This window comes from Microtus oregoni, unplaced genomic scaffold (genome assembly GCF_018167655.1).
Source record: "Microtus oregoni isolate MIOR12 unplaced genomic scaffold, Mior012 000074F_000, whole genome shotgun sequence".
Lineage (NCBI taxonomy): Eukaryota > Metazoa > Chordata > Mammalia > Rodentia > Cricetidae > Microtus > Microtus oregoni.
Genome location: NW_024543987.1, coordinates 2,725,243 through 2,744,622, shown reverse-complemented (window position 1 = coordinate 2,744,622; position 19,380 = coordinate 2,725,243). Strand labels below are relative to the sequence as shown.

The 19,380-nt window shown below is 38.2% G+C and overlaps 1 protein-coding gene across 4 annotated transcripts in view; it reads right to left on the bottom strand.

Annotated features, from left to right (window-relative positions):
- LOC121441174 (membrane-bound transcription factor site-2 protease) overlaps positions 1-19,380 on the bottom strand; it is a 43,948-nt gene that overhangs the window by 9,444 nt on the left and 15,124 nt on the right. For 2 of the 4 annotated variants that reach the window (XM_041642291.1, XM_041642292.1), the window contains exons 4-6: positions 16,783-16,886; positions 14,012-14,139; positions 2,242-2,360 (exon numbers count right to left, since the gene is read on the bottom strand). In XM_041642291.1, coding sequence (XP_041498225.1) covers positions 2,242-2,360; positions 14,012-14,139; positions 16,783-16,886 — 351 coding nt within the window. Of the gene's footprint in view, positions 1-2,241; positions 2,361-6,145; positions 8,898-14,011; positions 14,140-16,782; positions 16,887-19,380 lie in introns of those variants that run through there. The other 2 variants (XM_041642290.1, XM_041642294.1) reach the window with 2 other exon arrangements.

The following is a 19,380-nucleotide window of genomic DNA, read 5'->3' as shown; positions in this document are numbered from 1 at the left end:
ATGCAGTTTCCATTGCCAGCACCCACAGAGTGGCTCATGACAGTCATTAAACCCAGGTTCCAGGGGATCCAATGCACTCTTCTGGCCTCCATGGGTAGTGGGTATCCAAGCAGAACACAGACACACTGACAAAGCACCTACCCATGCACATAAAATGAAATTTAAATGTTAAAAAAACACACTTTTTAATGTAAAAAAAAATAAAAAAAGCCAAGACACAACGAATCACTCTCCAATGTATGGCCCCACATCCAGAAGGCTAGAGAAGGACAGTACAAACTGAAGCCCATGGGTTAGCAAATTAAAGTGGGGGGAAGGAGACATGAAGTTGTGGGGGATGACAGAGAGGTGGGGGTAGATGTGAGAAGAGGTAAGGGGAGCAGTGAATATGACCCAAATACATTATATGAACTTGTCAGAGAATACTATTTTTAAATTAAAAAGAGGCGAAACAGAATAAATGTGTACTTAATAAACAAATTATGTAATTCTAAAAACAAATAAATAAGCTGGGTGTGGCGGTACACTGGGGAAACAGAGTCTGAGGCTGCCAGGGCTACACAGTCAGACTCTGTCTCAAATTCAAGAAATTTTAAAAAAGAAAAATAAATCTGTGCACACCTTCTGGGGATAAACAACAACAAAACCTATAATGAACAGAACAGAAGCTGGGGAGGCAGCTGTTGGTAAGTGCTTGCTGTGCAAACGTGAAGACCTGAGTCTGGAGCCCCAGCAACCCCCCCACACACACACACACACAAAGATATAGTGGCTTAAGTCTGGCTTGCCGGCCAGCTAGCATAGTTAAGTGGGTAAGCTCCAGGCTCAGTGAGAAACCCTGTCTCAAAAATTAAGAAGGAGAGCTAGAGAGATGGCTTATTGGTGGAAGCACTGGCTATTCTTCCAGGAAACCCAGGGTTTGACTCCCAGCACCCACAAAGTGGCTCACAATTACTTGTAATTCTAGTTCCAGGGCATCCAAAACTCTTTTCTGCCTTCCATGGGACCTAGGCGTGTGTGTGTGTATATGTGTGTGTATGTATACATATACACAATCATATGTGTGTGTATTGTGTAGGCAAAACTCCCAGACATATAAAATAATAAAATTTAAAAGATAAGTGTAGGGGGTAACGATGTGGTGGTGTATAGCCTTAATCCCAACTCTGAGGAGGCAGAGGCAGGAGGATCTCTATGAATTCAAGGCCAGCCCACTCTACACAGTGAGTTTTAGGACATCTAGGGCTATATAGTGAGATCCTGTCTCAATAAATAAATACATATTAGGGGGAGAGCATTAAGGAAAACACCTGATGTCAACCTTTGGCCTCCATATGCATCAACACACACACAGGCGCATACTCACTTGAACACAGATTATAAACATATACAAAATACCAGCTAATTAAAATTCAAGAGAGATGGCTCAGCAGTTAAGCTGTTCTTCCAAAGGACCTGAGTTCGGTTCCCAGTACCCATGTAAGGTAGCTCTCAAGGAGCTCTAACTCCAGCTCCAGGGAATCCAAGACACTCTTCTAGACTTTGTAGGTACTGTTGCTCTTTCAGAGGACCTGAGTTCAGTTCCCAGCATCTACATCAGGTAGCTTACAGCCACCTCTAACTCCAGACGCAGGAGACCAAACACCATCTTCTAAAAGGCCTTTACTGGCACTCACGTATGTGTAGCATATATAAACATAAATAAAATTTTTATAAATTCAAGAGAAACTCTTACATCCTTAGTGAACAAAACCACAGGATAAGTCTTTATAGAATCACATCCCCAAATATACAGACAAAGGCAATTTTCCTCTTGAAAAGATAAAGTCTTGACAGCATCATAGTAGCTACTAAAACACAGAATTAGCAGTTAACTTAAAACTCCTACAAAATGAGAAGGGGAGGGAAGAAAAGGAGGGGAGAGGAGCAAAATATATAGCTCAGTAAAAACAATTTAAAATACTCCTACAAAATGTTTTGCCTGGGTAACCTAGGTTTAATTATTCTTCTTAGTAGTATTGGAAAGCAGAAATATAAAAATAATAAAGATAAAGCATTTTTATCAATAAACCACATACAAAATCTTGATATTACCTCTTTAGCTCAGAACGAAAAACAATTTTCATGACATTAAAAAAAAAATCCAATTTATTTCCCAACACCATGTTAGCATTTGACAATATTTTAAGAATTACAACAGAGCATCTGGTGAGAGGACACCCTAGGCAATCCATTATTTACCTCTGCAACTTCAGTGATAAGTACCCCAACTCCAGTGTAGTAAAATGGTAAGAGAATTACTGGGAGTAGAAGAAGAGCTAAAATACCAAGGAGAGCAAGGACAAAATTATGCCATATACCTGAAAAGAGAGAGAATAAAAGTAATAAGTTCAACAGTAGCAAGAATAACAGTTTGCTGGACTTTGTAACACATGCCATTCTAATAAGATTATAAACAGAACAGGGTTGCGAGGCAGAGGGTTCTATTAACTGTTAAGCAGATAGATGCTTACTAAGTCTGCCTTCATTTCAGATACTAAAATCTGAAGTGTACATGCTATAATTCTGAAGGCTGTATGAGATTATGGTTTAATAAAAATACAACAAAAACCTTCTAACTATGCCGTCTTTATAGAATAAATATACACACCCTTAATTTAAACATGTCCATGTTCTTTGATAACCCCAAACATACACAAATGAAAGTCAGGGTGAAATTAGAAAGCAAAATTCTTAGGACTAGGGAAATGGTTCAGTAGGTAAAACACATGCTGTGCAAACATAGGAATCTGAACCGAGACCCCTAGAATCAGCATAAGGGTGGAGCACAGAGGTACCTATCTGTAATTTCAGCAGCTGGAGTGAAGACAGCAGATCCTGGGGGCTCACTGGCCATGAGCTCTAGGTTCTGTGAGAAATACTGTCTCCCCAAATTTTGGGGGGTGGGGGAAGGTGTGGACATCATTCTTGGCCTCCACAAATGCATGCTTAGGTCAGTGTACCTGTATATACATTGCATATACCATACACACATACAAGTGCCCGCACGCTCACACACACACACACACACACACACACACACACACACACACACACTAATTTTAAAGATTTTTTTTTAAAACGTATCAATTTAAAAATTTTAAATTAGGGGCTGGAGAGATGGCTCAGAGGTTAAGAGCATTGCCTGCTCTTCCAAAGGTCCTGAGTTCAATTCCCAGCAACCACATGGTGGCTCACAACCATCTGTAATGAGGTCTGGTGCCCTCTTCTGGCCTGCAGGCATACACACAGACAGAATATTGTATACATAATAAATAAATAAATATTTTTTAAAAAATTTAAATTATATTATTTTAGTTGTTATTTTAGTGCATGTGCTTGCTCATGTGTGCTACACTATACCTTCACATGGGAGTCAAAGTACAATTTGTTGACGGTTTTGCCTTCTAACATGTGAGGCCTGGTGACTGAACTCACGTCATGACACTTGGCAGCAAATGCCAAATTGTCTCAACACCTCAGTATAAAATTATTTATTAAATATGGTTAGCAAATATGGAAAAATACCAAATTATAGCAGTATCATTGATTTTATGTCTTAGATTTGGTACAAAAGAAAATATTATAAACTCATCATTGAAAATATTTTAATTAGTGGGGCGGTGGTGGCGCACACCTTTAATCCCAGCACTTGGAAGGCAGAGGCAGGCAGATCTAGATCTCTGTGAGTTCAAGGCCAGCCTGGTTTACAGACAATTCCAGGACAGCCAGGACTGTTACAATGAGAATCCCTGTCTCAACCCCCCACGTCTTTAAATTATTGTATGTGTGTGAACTTGTGGAAGCCAGATATATAAGATCCCCTGAAGCTGAAGCTATAAGCGGTTGCAAGCTGCTGGGAACTGAACTCAGGTTATCTAGAAGCGAACGTGATTTTAAGGCCTAGCCATTTCACCATATAAACCTACCTATTAAAGATCACGATGTTTTAACAGCATCGTGATAAACAGCATGTTTTTTTACTGTTTGTATATCCAAGGATGCATGTGCAAGAGCTGTGAAGAGCTGGGCCTACGAAGGCAGGCTTTAGGGGGCGGGGCCTAGGAAGGCGGGCTTTAGGGGGCGGGGCCAGGAAGGCGGGCTCTCGGAAGGCTGGCTTTAGGGGGCGGGGCCTAGGAAGGCGGGCTTTAGGGGGCGGGGCCTAGGAAGGTGGCCCAGCAGCTGAGACAAAGTACCCAAGTATTGTTCCACAGGGCTTCAGTTAAGAGCTAAAATAGGCCTCAAAGGATAGGGGTTGGGGAGGGGGACCGTAATGCTTTATTAGACAAAAAAAAAAAAAAAATTCAAACAAAAGAGGAGAGAAAAGGACAAATTAAACCACGAAACTAAAGATCTACCTGCAGGAAAACAACCGAGACCAAAACAAGAGTCCAGACTCTGAAATAAGAAAGTCCGACTAAGCATGCATGCTTCATGGCTATCTCACTCATACAATCCAGAGGATTTTTTTTTCCGAGACAGGGTTTCTCTGTGTAACAACCCTGGCTGTCCTGGAACTCACTGTGTAGACCAGGCTGGCATCGAACTCAAGAGATTAGCCTGCCTGTGCTTCCCTAGTGCTGGGATTAACAGGTGTGTCCCACCACCACCCAGTCCGGCTTTCCTGAGGAATATTTTTATCAACTATTTCGTAAATACAGTTTTTTAGTAGCTCTAGAAACATATAAAAAGGGGGGAATTCCACCTCATCCTATTTTAAGTGTAAATTAATTTTTAATGCGACGAATTCTTATTTTTTGTACAAACAGAATAATATGTAACAGTTCACGGAGTGGGGGGGGGTGGGGGCAGCTCATGAGTGAGACCAACCTGGGCTACATAGGGTAACAAAGCCTGGACCAATAAACTATAGCAACAACAACACCCCAAACAAATAGAAACCCCAATATGTTCAGTCAGCTCTGTTATAATAAGTCTTTCCCACTTTTAATAATATACTCATGCTTTTTTATAATACTTTCAAAGCTTCATCAAAAACAAAAGCAAATAAAAAGGGCCATGCTATTACTAGATTGGTAAGGGTTCTTGCTGCCACGCCTGATGACCTGAGTTCCATTCCCAGGTCCCACAGAGCAGATTCCTTTAAGTTGTCTTCTGATCTTCAAATGTAGGTCACAGCAAGAACCTGGCCACACCCACCTCTTTCCTAACCTCATCAAACAAACAGAATATTAAAAAATAAAGATAAATCAATCTAAACCTGGAGGGTTATGCCTATAATCTCAGCCTTTGGGAAGCTAAGGCAGAACTGCTGTAAGTTACAGGCCAGCGAGGACTACATTGTGAAAATTCAAGGCAGCCTGGACTACAGAGCAAGATCTTGTCTAAAAAACAAACAGAGCCGGGCAGTGGTGGTGCACGCCTTTAATCCCAGCACTCAGGAAGCAGAGGCAGGAGGATCTCTGTGAGTTCGAGGCCAGCTTGGTCTACAAGAGCTAGAGCCAGGACAGGCTCCAAAGCTACAGAGAAACCCTGTCTCAAAAAACTAAAAAAAAAAAAACAAACAAACAAAAAAAAAAACCAGAACAATCAAAACCAAGGAAATCCCCTCTTTATTCCTCTTTATTTCACACACTAGCATTTTCTCTGAACAAACTAATTCATAATACTGCCCTGTCGCTAGTAAATGAAACAGGAATGGACAAGTGAACAAATGTGGGGTCACATGACAGCACTGGTTTCGACTTTATGGGTACTTCTCAATTGTCTTTCAAGCTTGCAGTTGGTACTATTACCCTCTAAATTCTGAATTCGCCAACGATGGCTAGGCGAACACGGATGTATGTGTGTGGAGCAGACACGTGTCACTCATCTAAACAAACTCTTGGCCGCTAATGCTTTGTTTATTAATATACTTCCGAAATACTTCTTACCACTTTTGCTTTCGCAAGAGCACAGTTTTTTAATAGTGACACAAAACACAGTTTGGCTAAATAATTTTTGTCACTGTTCTGTGCACTACCAGATGTTCTGTTAGAATTACTATTACTGATTGTTACTGACCTGACACCAGCAACACTTTCCTCTTTCCTTATTTTCTAGCTAACGTATTCACACAAGCAAGATGTTTTTAATGCTCCAAACAGTTACTTTATTTTTGCTTTTTCTATCACACAAAAGTACACACCAAACATGAAATCAATTTGAAGACAAAATATTATTAAATCAAACACTATTCTTAACTGATCAAGGAAATTATACTCAACAACAGCACCTTAGGCAGTATGAGGGGAAGGCATAAAGTGATTAAAAGGTGCTTAAATTGGCTAATATGATTAAATCATCTAATATTCTACACTGTATAATACAGGTAAAAGAAATTTACAAAAAATGTCTTCACATCAAGGAATACTGGCAAAATTAAGACAGCAAACAAACCTATAACATTTAACAGAATATGTATGTACAAAACTGCCCATGCTTTAAAGACTATATTTTACAAACATCAACTCCACAGAAAACATATATACAATTACTAAGCATATTCCTAAAAGTAAACATGAGCACTTAGAACACATAATTAAAAAATATTAGTAAGTAAACTTCATATTCATAAGAATGCAAAAGTCCCATTTTTAACACAGTATAATTTGACAGGAATTTCATGTGTGATTCTCCTGCCAAAACCAAACTTCACAAAAGCACGACTTCAAAATAAGACAGGCCACTTATCGAGAATATGAGGCTTGTGAATTAGTTGCCTGTTGAAACCAAACTTCACAAAAACACCACTACAGAACAAAACAGGGCATATGTTGTGAGGTTCATGAATTATTATCCTGTCAAAACCAACTTTACAAATAACACTGCTGTAGAATTCAGGACACCTTAGCAATATGAGGATCATGAATTAGCAAGTTTCATAAAAACACCACCACAGAATAAAGCAGTCATTTTAGCATATGAAACCGTCTCTTGTTCAAACTTTATAAAAACACATCAGAGGAAGACAGGATACCTTAGCAATATGAGGTTTATGATATAGCGTCCTGTTGAAACCAAAATGCAAAAGAAAAAAATCACCTCGCAGAAAACACAGAGCATCTTAGCAACAATGAGGTTTGTGATTTATTCTATGTTGAAATCAAGCTTCTCTAAACACTTCAAAGCAAAATAACACAGGCCATCTTTAGAAACAAAGTGGTTCATGAGTTAGTCTCCTGTTGAAAGCGAGTTTCATAAAAACACCACTGTGGACTAAAACCGGTCACTTTAGCATATCTGGTTTGTGAATTAGTATCTTGCTGAAACCAGTTTCATAAAAATACTACTGCAGAAGATAGGATATTTTAACAATATGAAGTTCATTATTTAGTGTCCTATTGAAACCAAAAACTCCAGCAAAAAAACACAGGTCATCTTTAGCAACAATATGAGGTTCGTGAATTAGTCTCTTGTTGAAACCAAGCTTCAAAAAGTATATTAGTACAAAACACATGGCATCAATGTGAGGTTAGTCTAGCCTGTTGAAACCAAACTTAACAAAACTTCACTGCAGCACAAATAGGGCATCTAATCAACATAAAACTTTTAACTTTTATTGTATCAAAAGATAAACCTCAGATCTGTAGAATTCATTTGCAATAACTTTCCTAGAAACTACTGAAATGAGAGGCATCTTATTCCCAGGCACATCACTGTAAAATACTCCCCAGGCTTCAGAAGGATCTTCTCACTTCTTTTTACTTGTTCTTAACATGTGTTAAGAGATGCGATTTCAAGTTGGTCGACTGAGCAAACTTCCTGCTGCAGCCATCAAATGGGCACACAAACGGCTTGTCTCCGGTATGAATTCGGACATGAGTGCGCAGATTGAAATCCAGGGAAAAGCGTCTTCCACAGCCTTCAAAGGTACACTGGTAGGGCTTCTCTCCAATGTGAACCAGATGATGACGTTTCAGCTTCGAACTCTCAACAAAAGCTTTGCCACATTCTGTACAGACATGCACTCGAGGCCCATGGATGTTTAAGTGCTTTTTCATAGCGGAGTTATCCTTGAACATCTTCCCGCAGCCTATATGAGAGCAAACTATAGGTCTTGGATAGTCTCCTTTGGGCTTTTTGGGTTTCATGCTTGTAAATTCTGCCAGCTGTTTCGGATCGGACAGGTCAATGCCAGGTATTCCTTCAGGAGGAAATTTTTTTCCCGTCATATACTCAGAGTAATCAGGAGGTGAGTTGTCGTCAGCCTGCCTTTTCGGCACGGGATTTTTTTGTCCGTTAGCCTCCCACGCAGTAGAGGCTCCCTCAAGAGCTTCAATTTCCGCCTGCTTCTGCTGCCATTGTCTGTCGCCAAGGTCAGGGCTCACACCTTCTACGCCAGCCTCGATAATGGTCGTCAAATTACAGAGATTCCCTTCATAGCAGGTGAGCTCACCTTGACCATTCTCTGCCGCCGCGAAGCCTGACAAGGAGGCACTGGTCGGCTGGAGACAGTCATCTTTATCAACACCTGGAACAACCATTTGGCTTTCGAATTCAGCACTGAATAGCAGGTTGTCTGAGTCCTGGAAGTCCACCACCTCCTCTCGTGTCTCGATGATGATCATATCCTGATCGTGCTCCCCATTACTCAGGGTGCTGCCCTCAAGAGGCTGCAGAGCAATAAAAGGAGAGTGGTAGTGGCCACCATGCGCCCAATCGACACCTGCGTCTTCATACACTTCGATGGTTGGGAATGAGCTGGTTCTTCCAGAAACCGCTTCGACATTAAGTGGCTCCAGGTCTACAAAATCAGTGGGAATCTCTGAATTTTCTGTGGTGATACAGAGAAGATTCTCTGAGGCCATGGCTGAGACCCACGTAGCAGGACTGGGTAGCAAGCAGATGGGAGATGGCTGTGGAGTAGAAAAAATATCAGGGAAGAAAAGCACGCACTTGCGTGCTTAGAAACAACGACAACAATGACAAAACAACAACAGAACAATGACAAAATACAAAATTAAACAAACCCGAGAGCTCGACGAAAAGCGTGCGCTTCGGAGAAGAGCTGGTCGTCGTCTGAGGCGTTAAGTGCTGTTTCCGGGCAGATGCATGCGCATGCGTAGGACACGTCACTGCACACATCACTAAGACGCGCCACTGGATGCGTCATTGCACTGAGACAGACCATCCAGCAAGCATCTTCTGCGTATACCTAAAGCTCGTTCAACTTTCTGGTGCCCTATGGAACCTGCATTGGCTTTCCTGCTGTCCTATCTAATTATTTGACTGAAAATAATTTTCCTCTCTAGGTTCTTTACTGGTTTCCTTATTTTATTTCAGGTGATTTTCTTACCTTCTCTCAGCCAGGCTTGTATCAGATCTAGAAAATGTCTATTCTATTTTAATTTTACACTTTGTGTGTGTATGTTATACAAGCACCCTACCACTGAGCCTCAGCCCCTTTATAATTATTTATTTCCCCTTATCTAACCATAAAACTTACTAATATACATGTCATCAGGAATAGTTGATTATCTTGTCATTTTATATATATGTTTATACATAAAAAAATTATGTATGTGTTCATACATACATACATACATATATATGTGTATGTGTGTGTATTTAGTTAGTTAGTTTTTCAAGTCAGGGTTTCTCTGTGTGGTCCTGGCTGTCCTGGAACTTACTTTGTAGACCAGGCTGACCTCAAACTCAGAGATCTGCCCGCCTCTGCCTACCGAATGCTGGGATTAAAGCTGTGCGCCACAACCACCAGGCTTTGTCCTTTAATAAATTTAATAAATATGTGAAACATGCAACTACTCATTTTACTAAGTATGACTTTACTTGCCTTCTTGAAATCTAACACATTTTGTGCTCTACCACACACACACACACACACACACACACACACACACATCTACCAGTGCTGTATTTGCTTAACAAAACAAAAACCCAGTTTCTGCAAGGCATATACCTCCACTCTCAACTCTCTGAAGCTGGAGGCAAGAACTGGTATTCAGCCTGTACTACACAATAAGACCATATCTCAAAGAACAAACAAAACCCCCAAACCCTCCACAAAAATCCAACTACAACAATCAAAACAATTGAAAAACTTAGTTTCCTTCTGTATACAATCTGAAAATTTTTATGCTAAATTTTCTTTTCATTTTTGACACTATTTCTAAAAATTGCATATATATGGAATGAAAATTGTAGAGAAAACTACAAAGCATGTTTGAACTATTTTGAAAATATTTGCTGAGTGCTATGCATACCACTTTAACTTTTGAATTATGATAATACTTTGGAAAGTTAACTTTATGCTATGCATGCCACTTTAACTTTTGAATTATGATAATACTTTGGAAAGTTAACTTTAAAAAATACATACTAACTAATGTTGTGTATATCTAAATATTTGTCTCAATATAAACATTACTAGTGATTTAATCTTTACTCTATAAATAAACATCATTTACTATGTATTATAACTGCTATAATATCAAAAGAAAAGGACTATCATGACATTCTGGAATTGTTTTATGCTTAAAATGTAGTTAATACGATACATTTTTTGACTACTATGGCATACATCATCTCACTTTATAATCTTTTATTAGAAAAATTTATTCAGGATCTTATTATTCTACCTATAAAACTTTAAGGGAAAATCTTTACCAACTTTTCTAATTTCTTCTCTTGTAATTATTAACCTGTTTCGTTAACTTCAGCTATTTTCAAATTCTTGTAATTCTTCAGTTTTCTGAAAACTTTTTCAGAGATGAACAAAAAACACTAAAATGATAAAATATTCTGTGTATCAGATATTATTCACCAATCTGAATACAGGTTCTGTCAATAGCTTTCTCCCTGTAGCTTAATGTTTTATTTATTTTTCTAGAATAGCTCTTGGATTTAACACTCTGATTCTTCTGTAATTTCTTATTTTTGATTATATCATTAGTTACCCCATTATTTCTTTAGTTTATGTGTGTGATTATTTTCCCTTTATGTATGTACATGCACCACATGCATATCTGGTGTCTGTGAAGTTTAAAGAGCTCATCAGATTGTCTGGCCCTTGTTGTAATAAGAGCGATGAGGCACCCCACTGCCCGCAAGGCTAGCTTTACCTGAAATAATTACACGGAAACTGTATTCATTTAAACACTGCTTGGCCCATTTCTATCTAGCCTCTTCTAGGCTAATTCTCGCACCTGGACTAGCCCATTTCTAATAATCTGCTGTAGCCCACGAGGTGGCTTACCAGGGAGATTCTAGCCTACGTCCATCCTGGGTCGGAGCTTCATCGCGTCTGACTCAGAGAGCAGAGATATCCCCGCGTCAGCACAGGAGAGGGGAGCATGGCGTCTCTGCTCCAGAGAGCAGAGCTGTCGAGTCTGAGCTCACTTCCTCTTCCTCCCAGCATTCTGTTCTGTTTACTCCTCCCACCTATTTTTTAACCTATGAGGGCCAAGCAGTTTCTTTATTGCTTAACCAATGAAATCAACAGATTGATATATGACACTCCCACATCAGGCCCTAGAGTTAGAGATGGTTGTAAACCACCATGTGGGTGCTGGGAACTAAGTCCTAAGCTAGCTAAGTCCTCTGCAAGAGCAGCAAGTCCTCTTAACTTCTGAGTCATCTGTCTAGGCCCTATCCTGCTATTTCTTAACTATTTTATACTTGTCTTCATATTTCTTAAGCTGATTGTCTGGCTTATTTCCATTTCTTTTTTTTAAATATTTATTTTATTTATTTATTATGTATACAACATTCCTTCCATGTATGCTTGTATGCCAGAAGAGGGCACCAGATCTCATTACAGATGGCTGTGAGCCACCACGTGGTTGCCGGGAATTGAACTCAGGACCTTTGGAAGAGCAGGCAATGCTCTTAACCACTGAGGCTTATTTCCATTTCTAATTTTATAAGAACTGTGTATGGCATTGAATTTTTCTTTTAGTAATGCTTTATACTGTATTCTAGTAAAATCTCATTATTATTATTTTGAATAATTAATCATAACTAATATCATCAAGTTATTATGTTTTCTAATTAAATGGATCCAATGTGTGATTAAGACAAATTTCTGTTTTCCTACTATTATTCTTTAGAGACTTGTGAATATATGGATTTTTTGGTTTATCAACTTAATACGCATTTAAAAAGAAATTGTCTCCTGTGTTCATAACATAAAATCTAACTTATCTATTTTTATAAAACTAATTATGAGATTCCATGGTCTTATTTTTATACATGAGATGAATATATTATATTTATATTTGTCCCACTTTATCTATTTTGTTTGGTGCTCTGATTTGGTATTTCATAAAATACAAATCATGATGATTAGTTCTCATAGTAGATTATATTCCTTATTACTAAGTGACTTTTTATTATTTGCATAGAATATACTTTCCAATATTTGAGTAACATTCACATATTTTTCTAAACATCACAAACTTGAGATACTTTTTAAATCTAAATAAGGGCTTTTTTGTAGTGACGGGGATCAAACCCAGGGCCTCATGGATGCTATGCGAGCACCCTACCAGTAAACTATATCTCAGCCTGACATTTTAATAGTAGAGTTTATCTCATTTCTATTTGGACTAATTTATAATAATAATAATAATAAAGAAAAATAATATATTTTCATTTTTTAAAAGTTGGCTTATTTCATCATGATATAAGGACTTTTTTCTATTATCTACTTTCATTTCCTATGATCACTTGAAATGTTTAAATTTATTTTTCAGATCATTTACTGTATATTATTACACTCAAATCACTATTTCTGACTTTATCTCAATTATCTGATTCACACTACTAAGGAAATGAGGGAATTAGTATGCAGACTTATTGCTTTTACTTTGTCTACCTCCAAATTTTCAAAGAAAAAATTAATTTTTATGAGTAATTTATTTTAAGTGTATGAATATTTTGCCTATGTGACCTATGGAGGTCAGGTCATTGAGCCCTTAAACTGGAATTAAGGATAGCTGTAAAGCACCATGTGGGTGCTGAGAATCAAATCTAGGTCCTCTTTAAGAGTAGCAAGTGCTCTTAACTGCTAAGCCATCTCTCTAGCCCCTAAAGACATTTTTAAAACATATATTTTATTTACTTTGTGCAGCACATGTTATGACATGAACACAGAATTCAGAAAACAACCTGTGGATGTTGGTTCCTACCAATAGGACCCAGAAATCAAACTGAGGTCATTAGGCTTGGCTTGGCAGAAAGCATCTTTACTCACTGAGCAATGTTGTTAGCCCCCACATCAATTCTTTATTTTACTGGTTAGTTATAACACAGTGTGTTCAAAAATTCTATTTCCATACTTGTTTAGCCTTAGTTATTCCATTTAGTGAGATGTAGGATTGCGGTAGATTTGCCTTGGGTTCCTGTAGCTGAGATGAATCTGTTTTTCCCAGAATTTCTGGCTGGCTGAACTCTGACAGTGCTAGAGTTCTGCGTCAATACTTGTATACCATCTTTTCTTCATTCTTGAATTACGATTTATCATGTGACTGACTTTTCCTGTTCTCTCTTGACTTTTGCACATTTCTTTGTAGATTTCATAGTTGTTGTTTTAGGTTTTGACCATTCCTTTGCTCCAGTAAACATGAAATTTTCTCCTTTGCTTTTAATTTAAATTTTTACTAATTTATGTTGGTTTTTAAAAAATTGGTTTTGGCCAGGCGGTGGTGGTGCATGCCTTTATTCCCAGCACTCAGGAGGCAGAGGCAGATGGATCTCTGTGAGTTCAAAGCCATCCTGATCTACAGAACTAGTTCCAGGACAGCCAAGGCTGTTCAGCACAGTGAAATTGTATCTCAAAAGACAAACAAAACAAACAAATAAAACTGCTTTTGAGGTAGTAATAAGGAGCTGAATTTATTAACCAAATGTTGTTTTTCACTAGAGTACTTTCAATAAAGTCACTAACCACAGAAAATCAAAACCCAAACAACACATAAACATTTAAAAAACAATGAAATCTATTTGTTACCTGCACAAAATATCCTTAGCTGCTGGACTGGTGATATAAGTTGCAAATGGTTGGTTAACAGATCAACAAATGCTCCAGGATAAATAATGAAGAGAAAAATTCCAAAGCCATTAAATCGAACTTGTTCCCTAAGAAAACATGTAAGAAATCTCATAAAAGGAATTTACTGATATTATAGTATTTGTGAAGTTAATAATGATATAATCGTAAAATTTTTTAAAAAATAATTCCCTGAATAAATAAAACATATAAAATAAAAACAAATAATCATAACTTTAAAATAGTGTAATAAAGTTTTGGTCTAGGCTCTAGAGAACTCTGAAATATACTTAAAATGCTAAATGTTTAGGATTTTGCTATTGTTGAATATATAATTGAAATTTGATATAAAGATACGGCTAAAAATTCTTTTAGAAATCAATGACAGGAATTTATAAACTATTTTCAGAGAAGGACAAGGGGAAATATATAACTCAAATATATGATTCAAACACATTTGTCTTAGCTATTATAAATAATCCTTAAGATTTATGGAAGTATAATTCTGTTGAGCACTTAAAAACAGTTAATAGTAAGATAGTCCCTAAAAGAAATAGTTTTTAGGCCATTTCATTTCTAAAATGTCATATATCTATTTAATAGTCTCACAGAACCAAACAGGTACTATGAAGAAAGCACTACCTTAACAGTAATGTACTAGACAACTACATAATTCACTCTTTGTTAGTAATGAGATTTATAAATAATTCATAGTCCATAGTGGCAGACTGCTAGGGCAGAAAAATCATCAATGGTCTTACCCAGCTGTAAACCACATGAGCTATAACAACAACCAGTCTACTGAGATTGTTATGTGGATAACCAACCACTTTTCTGGTTGAATTTAGGTCTGTTCCACAGAAGAGAACTCATGGTTGCTACTACTAAACCTGGCTAAAACTCTGAACATGGAGAGGTGTGGTGGTTTAGTAAGAATGGCCACCACAAGCTCATATATTTGAGTGCTTGGTAACCAGGGAGTAGAAGTTTGAAATAATTAGAAGCAATACAGGGTGTGACCTTGTTGGAAAAGGTGTGACCTTGCTGGAGGAAGTTTGTAATACTCCTTCCCAAACTCTGGGTCTTACAATCTTCCTGGCTCCTCCTCTACAATATTTCCCTGAGGCTCAAGGGAATGGATGTGTGATATCTGATATCTGATGTCCCACTACACATGAGCACTCCATAGTCACTTATTCTCTGTACTTTGACCAGTTGTGAGTTTCCATTTAACTGCCATCCATTGCAAAAATTAAATAGCAACTATCTCTGATGATAGTTGAGAATAGCACATCTGCTCAAAATGCTGTGTTAAGACAAATGTCTATCATCAGAAGCTAGATTTATTCATAAGCAACTGGAAAATAATTCATCTTCTCTAGAATAGTGATTTGTCTTTTCCCTGGTCCATATACACAAAAGAGAAAAGTTGTCTGTCAGCATACTTCTGATTATGCCAGGACTTGCCATGAGCTATCAGGGAAGTAGTGACTACCCTTGCCTTCTTCCCATTTTAATTCCTTAGATGTACATAGAAAGGCACATTTGGGTAGTCAAAAACATCAACACAGCATGATTCGCAAAGTCAGCCCCTAGGTCTCATCTTCTGTCTTCCACCTGGGTTTCTAGGTAGGCTTAGATATTGTTAAACCTAGCACTTCTAGATTTTTATTCTAGCAACATGGGGCAGGAACGGAAACAGGAAACTGTTTCAGCCAATAATGTAGATCCATGTACATACTTACTTTCCTAATACTGATGTATGTGTTACTTTCATTGGTTAATAAAGAAACTGCTTGGCCTGATAGGTCAGAACATAGGTGGGTGGAGTAGACAAAACAGAATGCTGGGAAGAAGGGAAGTGAGGTCAGACGCCATGGTCAGACATGCTGAATCTTTCCCGGTAAGCCGCCACCTCGTGGTGCTACACAGATTATTAGAAATGGGTTAATCAAGATGTGAGAATTAGCCAATAAGAGGCTAGAACTAACGGGCCAAGCAGTGTTTAAAAGAATACAATTTGTGTGTTGTTATTTCAGGTATAAAGCTAACCATGTGGGAGCCGGGTGGGACAAAAAGCAGGCCTGCTCACCTTATCATTACATAATACTTGGGAGACTGAGGCACGAAGACTCTGGGTTTGAGGCCAGACTGGGTTAAAGAGACCTCTCCTTCTGACTACCCCCTCACCCCAGAAAACACTGAGTAGTGGCAGAGGGTGAATTCAGTGAAGACCAGAGTACCAGTTAGCAAGATGGTTCTGTGGATAAAGGAAGTTCCTGCCAATCCTGTGAACTGTTTGAATTTGGGGATCCATATGGCAGAAGAACAGTAACTCCCACAGGTTGTTCTATGATTTCCACTAGCATGCCACAGCATGTACATGCATGCACACACATACACAATAAATAAATAAATAAATAAATATAATTTTTAAATAAAAAGACTAGACGAAAAGCCCTGAAGCACCAAGATTATAATCATGCTGGCATAAACCAAAAGACAGAAAGACTTAAACTACAGATGATCACATGATTGGAAAGACACATCAGCAGTATATTAGTTTTTTTCTATAAAAGAGACACTACCCCAAGTAATGAATGCTAAGTATACATTGAGTGATATCTACCAAAAGAAAAAAAACCTCAAACATACCAGATTTGAGGAATAAATCTTCTTAAATGAAAAGCTTCTTTGCATATAGTAGAAAGGAAAAAGTTAAGTCTTATTACCTAATAGCTGCTATACCGTGTCCAATTTCATGTACAACACCACTAATGAGGACTGCAGCGAAGAAGTAAGTCAGCTGATTGACAGGTAAATTTATACCAGGAACCTGTTCACAGACATAACAAAGCAATGATTATCAGTGTGGGTATAGCAGAGTCCTGTTTGTAAACCAAGAGACATGACCTTCACTCTGTCTTACAGCTGAAACCTCCAAACTTAATATTCCTTGACCTAAAAGTATTGTGACCATTAATGATCAATTTTTATTTCTATCATAATTAAGGAAAAAAGCAAAGGTTTGTTTTGTTTCAACCTAGGCAATTTCTATAAATTAGGCTTACTATCAATTTAAAGAAAATGGGAAGGACATTAAAAAGTTACATGTTCTGGCTTTGTGGGAGCCTAGCCAGTTTGGATGTTCACCTTCCTAGACATGGACAGAGGGGGGTGGACTTTCCACAGGGCAGGGAACCCTGACTGCTCTTTGGACTGGAGAGGGAGGGGGAGAGGAATGGGGGAAGGGGGAGAAGGGCGGGAGGAGGGGGAGGGAAATGGGAGGCTGGGAGGAGGTGGAAACTTTTTTTTTCTTAATAAAAAACTAAAAAAAAAAAAAGTTACATATCTAGATTCCTGAGAGATTCACCATGGGACAGAATAAGGGTGTCCTGGGTGCCAAGAAAGCAGGTTGATAATGAAGGTGGCAGTGCTTGATCCATCCTTCACTTTATGGTTGGAGGCTCAATTTGGGAACTCTTCTTAAAATTCTTAGTCTTAGCCAGAAGTAGTGGACACCTTTAACGCAGGAGGCAGTGGGGGGGAGGGGGAATCTCTGAATTCAAGGTCAGCCTGGTCTACAAAGCGAGTTCCAGAATAGCCAGGACTATAGTGAGAGACCATGTCTCGAAAAAAATAAAAATCTTAGTCAAAAATCCTATCTTTCAACTGTTCTAAGATGTAAAGATCTTGTGCTGAGTCATACAGGACATTCTCGCTACAGCAAATCAATGAGGCTCTCTTCAATACGCACAAGAGGTAAGAAGAAAAGGTAATGGAAGCTATTACAGAACGAAATGCCTGGTCAGTGTTGGTGCACCATGCCCTTCATTCCTCTTACCCTTATCAATTTACCTATCAGAAAAATAGAAGCCAAGATGCACAACTTAATGCAATGTAGACTCGTAGACAGATGAAGAAGTATGAGTTGTTTTACAGTCATGTACTCTAAAAAATGTTTTGCATATAAATATCAGTGCATGCATAAGGAAAGCTTTCTAATTATCCAGGCTGAACAGTAAAATTCTCTGATAGCCAAGAGAGCCTAGCAATAAGGCAAATCATCTATTAGGGAGAGAGTCTGTACATATAGAACACACACTTCTCACAGTACAAGACTTAGAACCCAAAAGAAATCTCTCTGCAGAAAATCCCTTCCTACATTTACGAATTATCATTTGAATATTTACTAAAAATGCTTAATACAGGCAAACTGGGGTCTGGCGAGATGGCTCAGTGGTTAAGAACATTATACTGCTCTTGCAGGAGAGTCAGGTTCAATTCCCAGCACCCACATAGGGGTTAACAGCTGTAACTCCAGGTCCAGTGGATCTGACACACTGTTCTGACCTCCATGAGCACCAAGTCCACACATGTGCATACATGCAGACAAAAATAACCTTACACATAAAATAAATAAATCATTAAAAAACAAGACAGGCAAACTTAAACAGAAGCCTAAAATCCTGCCCACTTTGCAAACAGAAAACAGAACCATTTTCAATGTTTTGCTGCATCTTTCTTGTCTTTCCCCTATACATCTACTTTTTAAAATTATACTGTAATTATAATAATTATGTAATTAACCTATAATAATTATAAATTACACTGTAATTATAAACATAATTTTGAAACTTGTGTTTTCATTTAATATCTCTTCCTGAGTATTTTCTAGTTCTATGTTTATTTTCTCTTTTTTTTGAGTCAGAGTCCTATATATACAGTTGAGCCTACCTATTAAGAAAGAACCTCCTGCCGGGCGGTGGAGGCGCACGCCTTTAATCCCAGCACTCGGGAGGCAGAGGCAGGCGGATCTCTGTGAGTTCGAGACCAGTCTGGTCTACAAGAGCTAGTTCCAGGACAGGCTCCAAAACCACAGAGAAACCCTGTCTCGAAAAACCAAAAAAAAAAAAAAAAAAAAAAAAAAAAAAAAAAAAAAAAAGAAAGAACCTCCTGCCTCAGTCTCCAGAGGGACAGAAGGCTGGGATTATGTCTGCATTATACCATACCTAACTCAATGTGCCCTTCTTGGGGGGCTGCAGAGATGACTCAGTAGTTAAAAGTACTTGTTATTATAGAGGATCCATACCCATATCTTGGCTCCCAACAATTTATAATCCCAGTTCCAGGGAATGTAGCAGAGATGTAGTGTGCATATATGCATTAAGGTAAAACATTCATACATACAAAATAAATTTAAAAAATTTAGATTTATGTGTATGAGTGTTTTGTTTGTATGTGTATATATATATGTGCACCACATATGTGTGAGGTGCCCATGAGGTTAGACGAGGGTCATCAAATCCCCTGGAACTGGAGTTATGGAT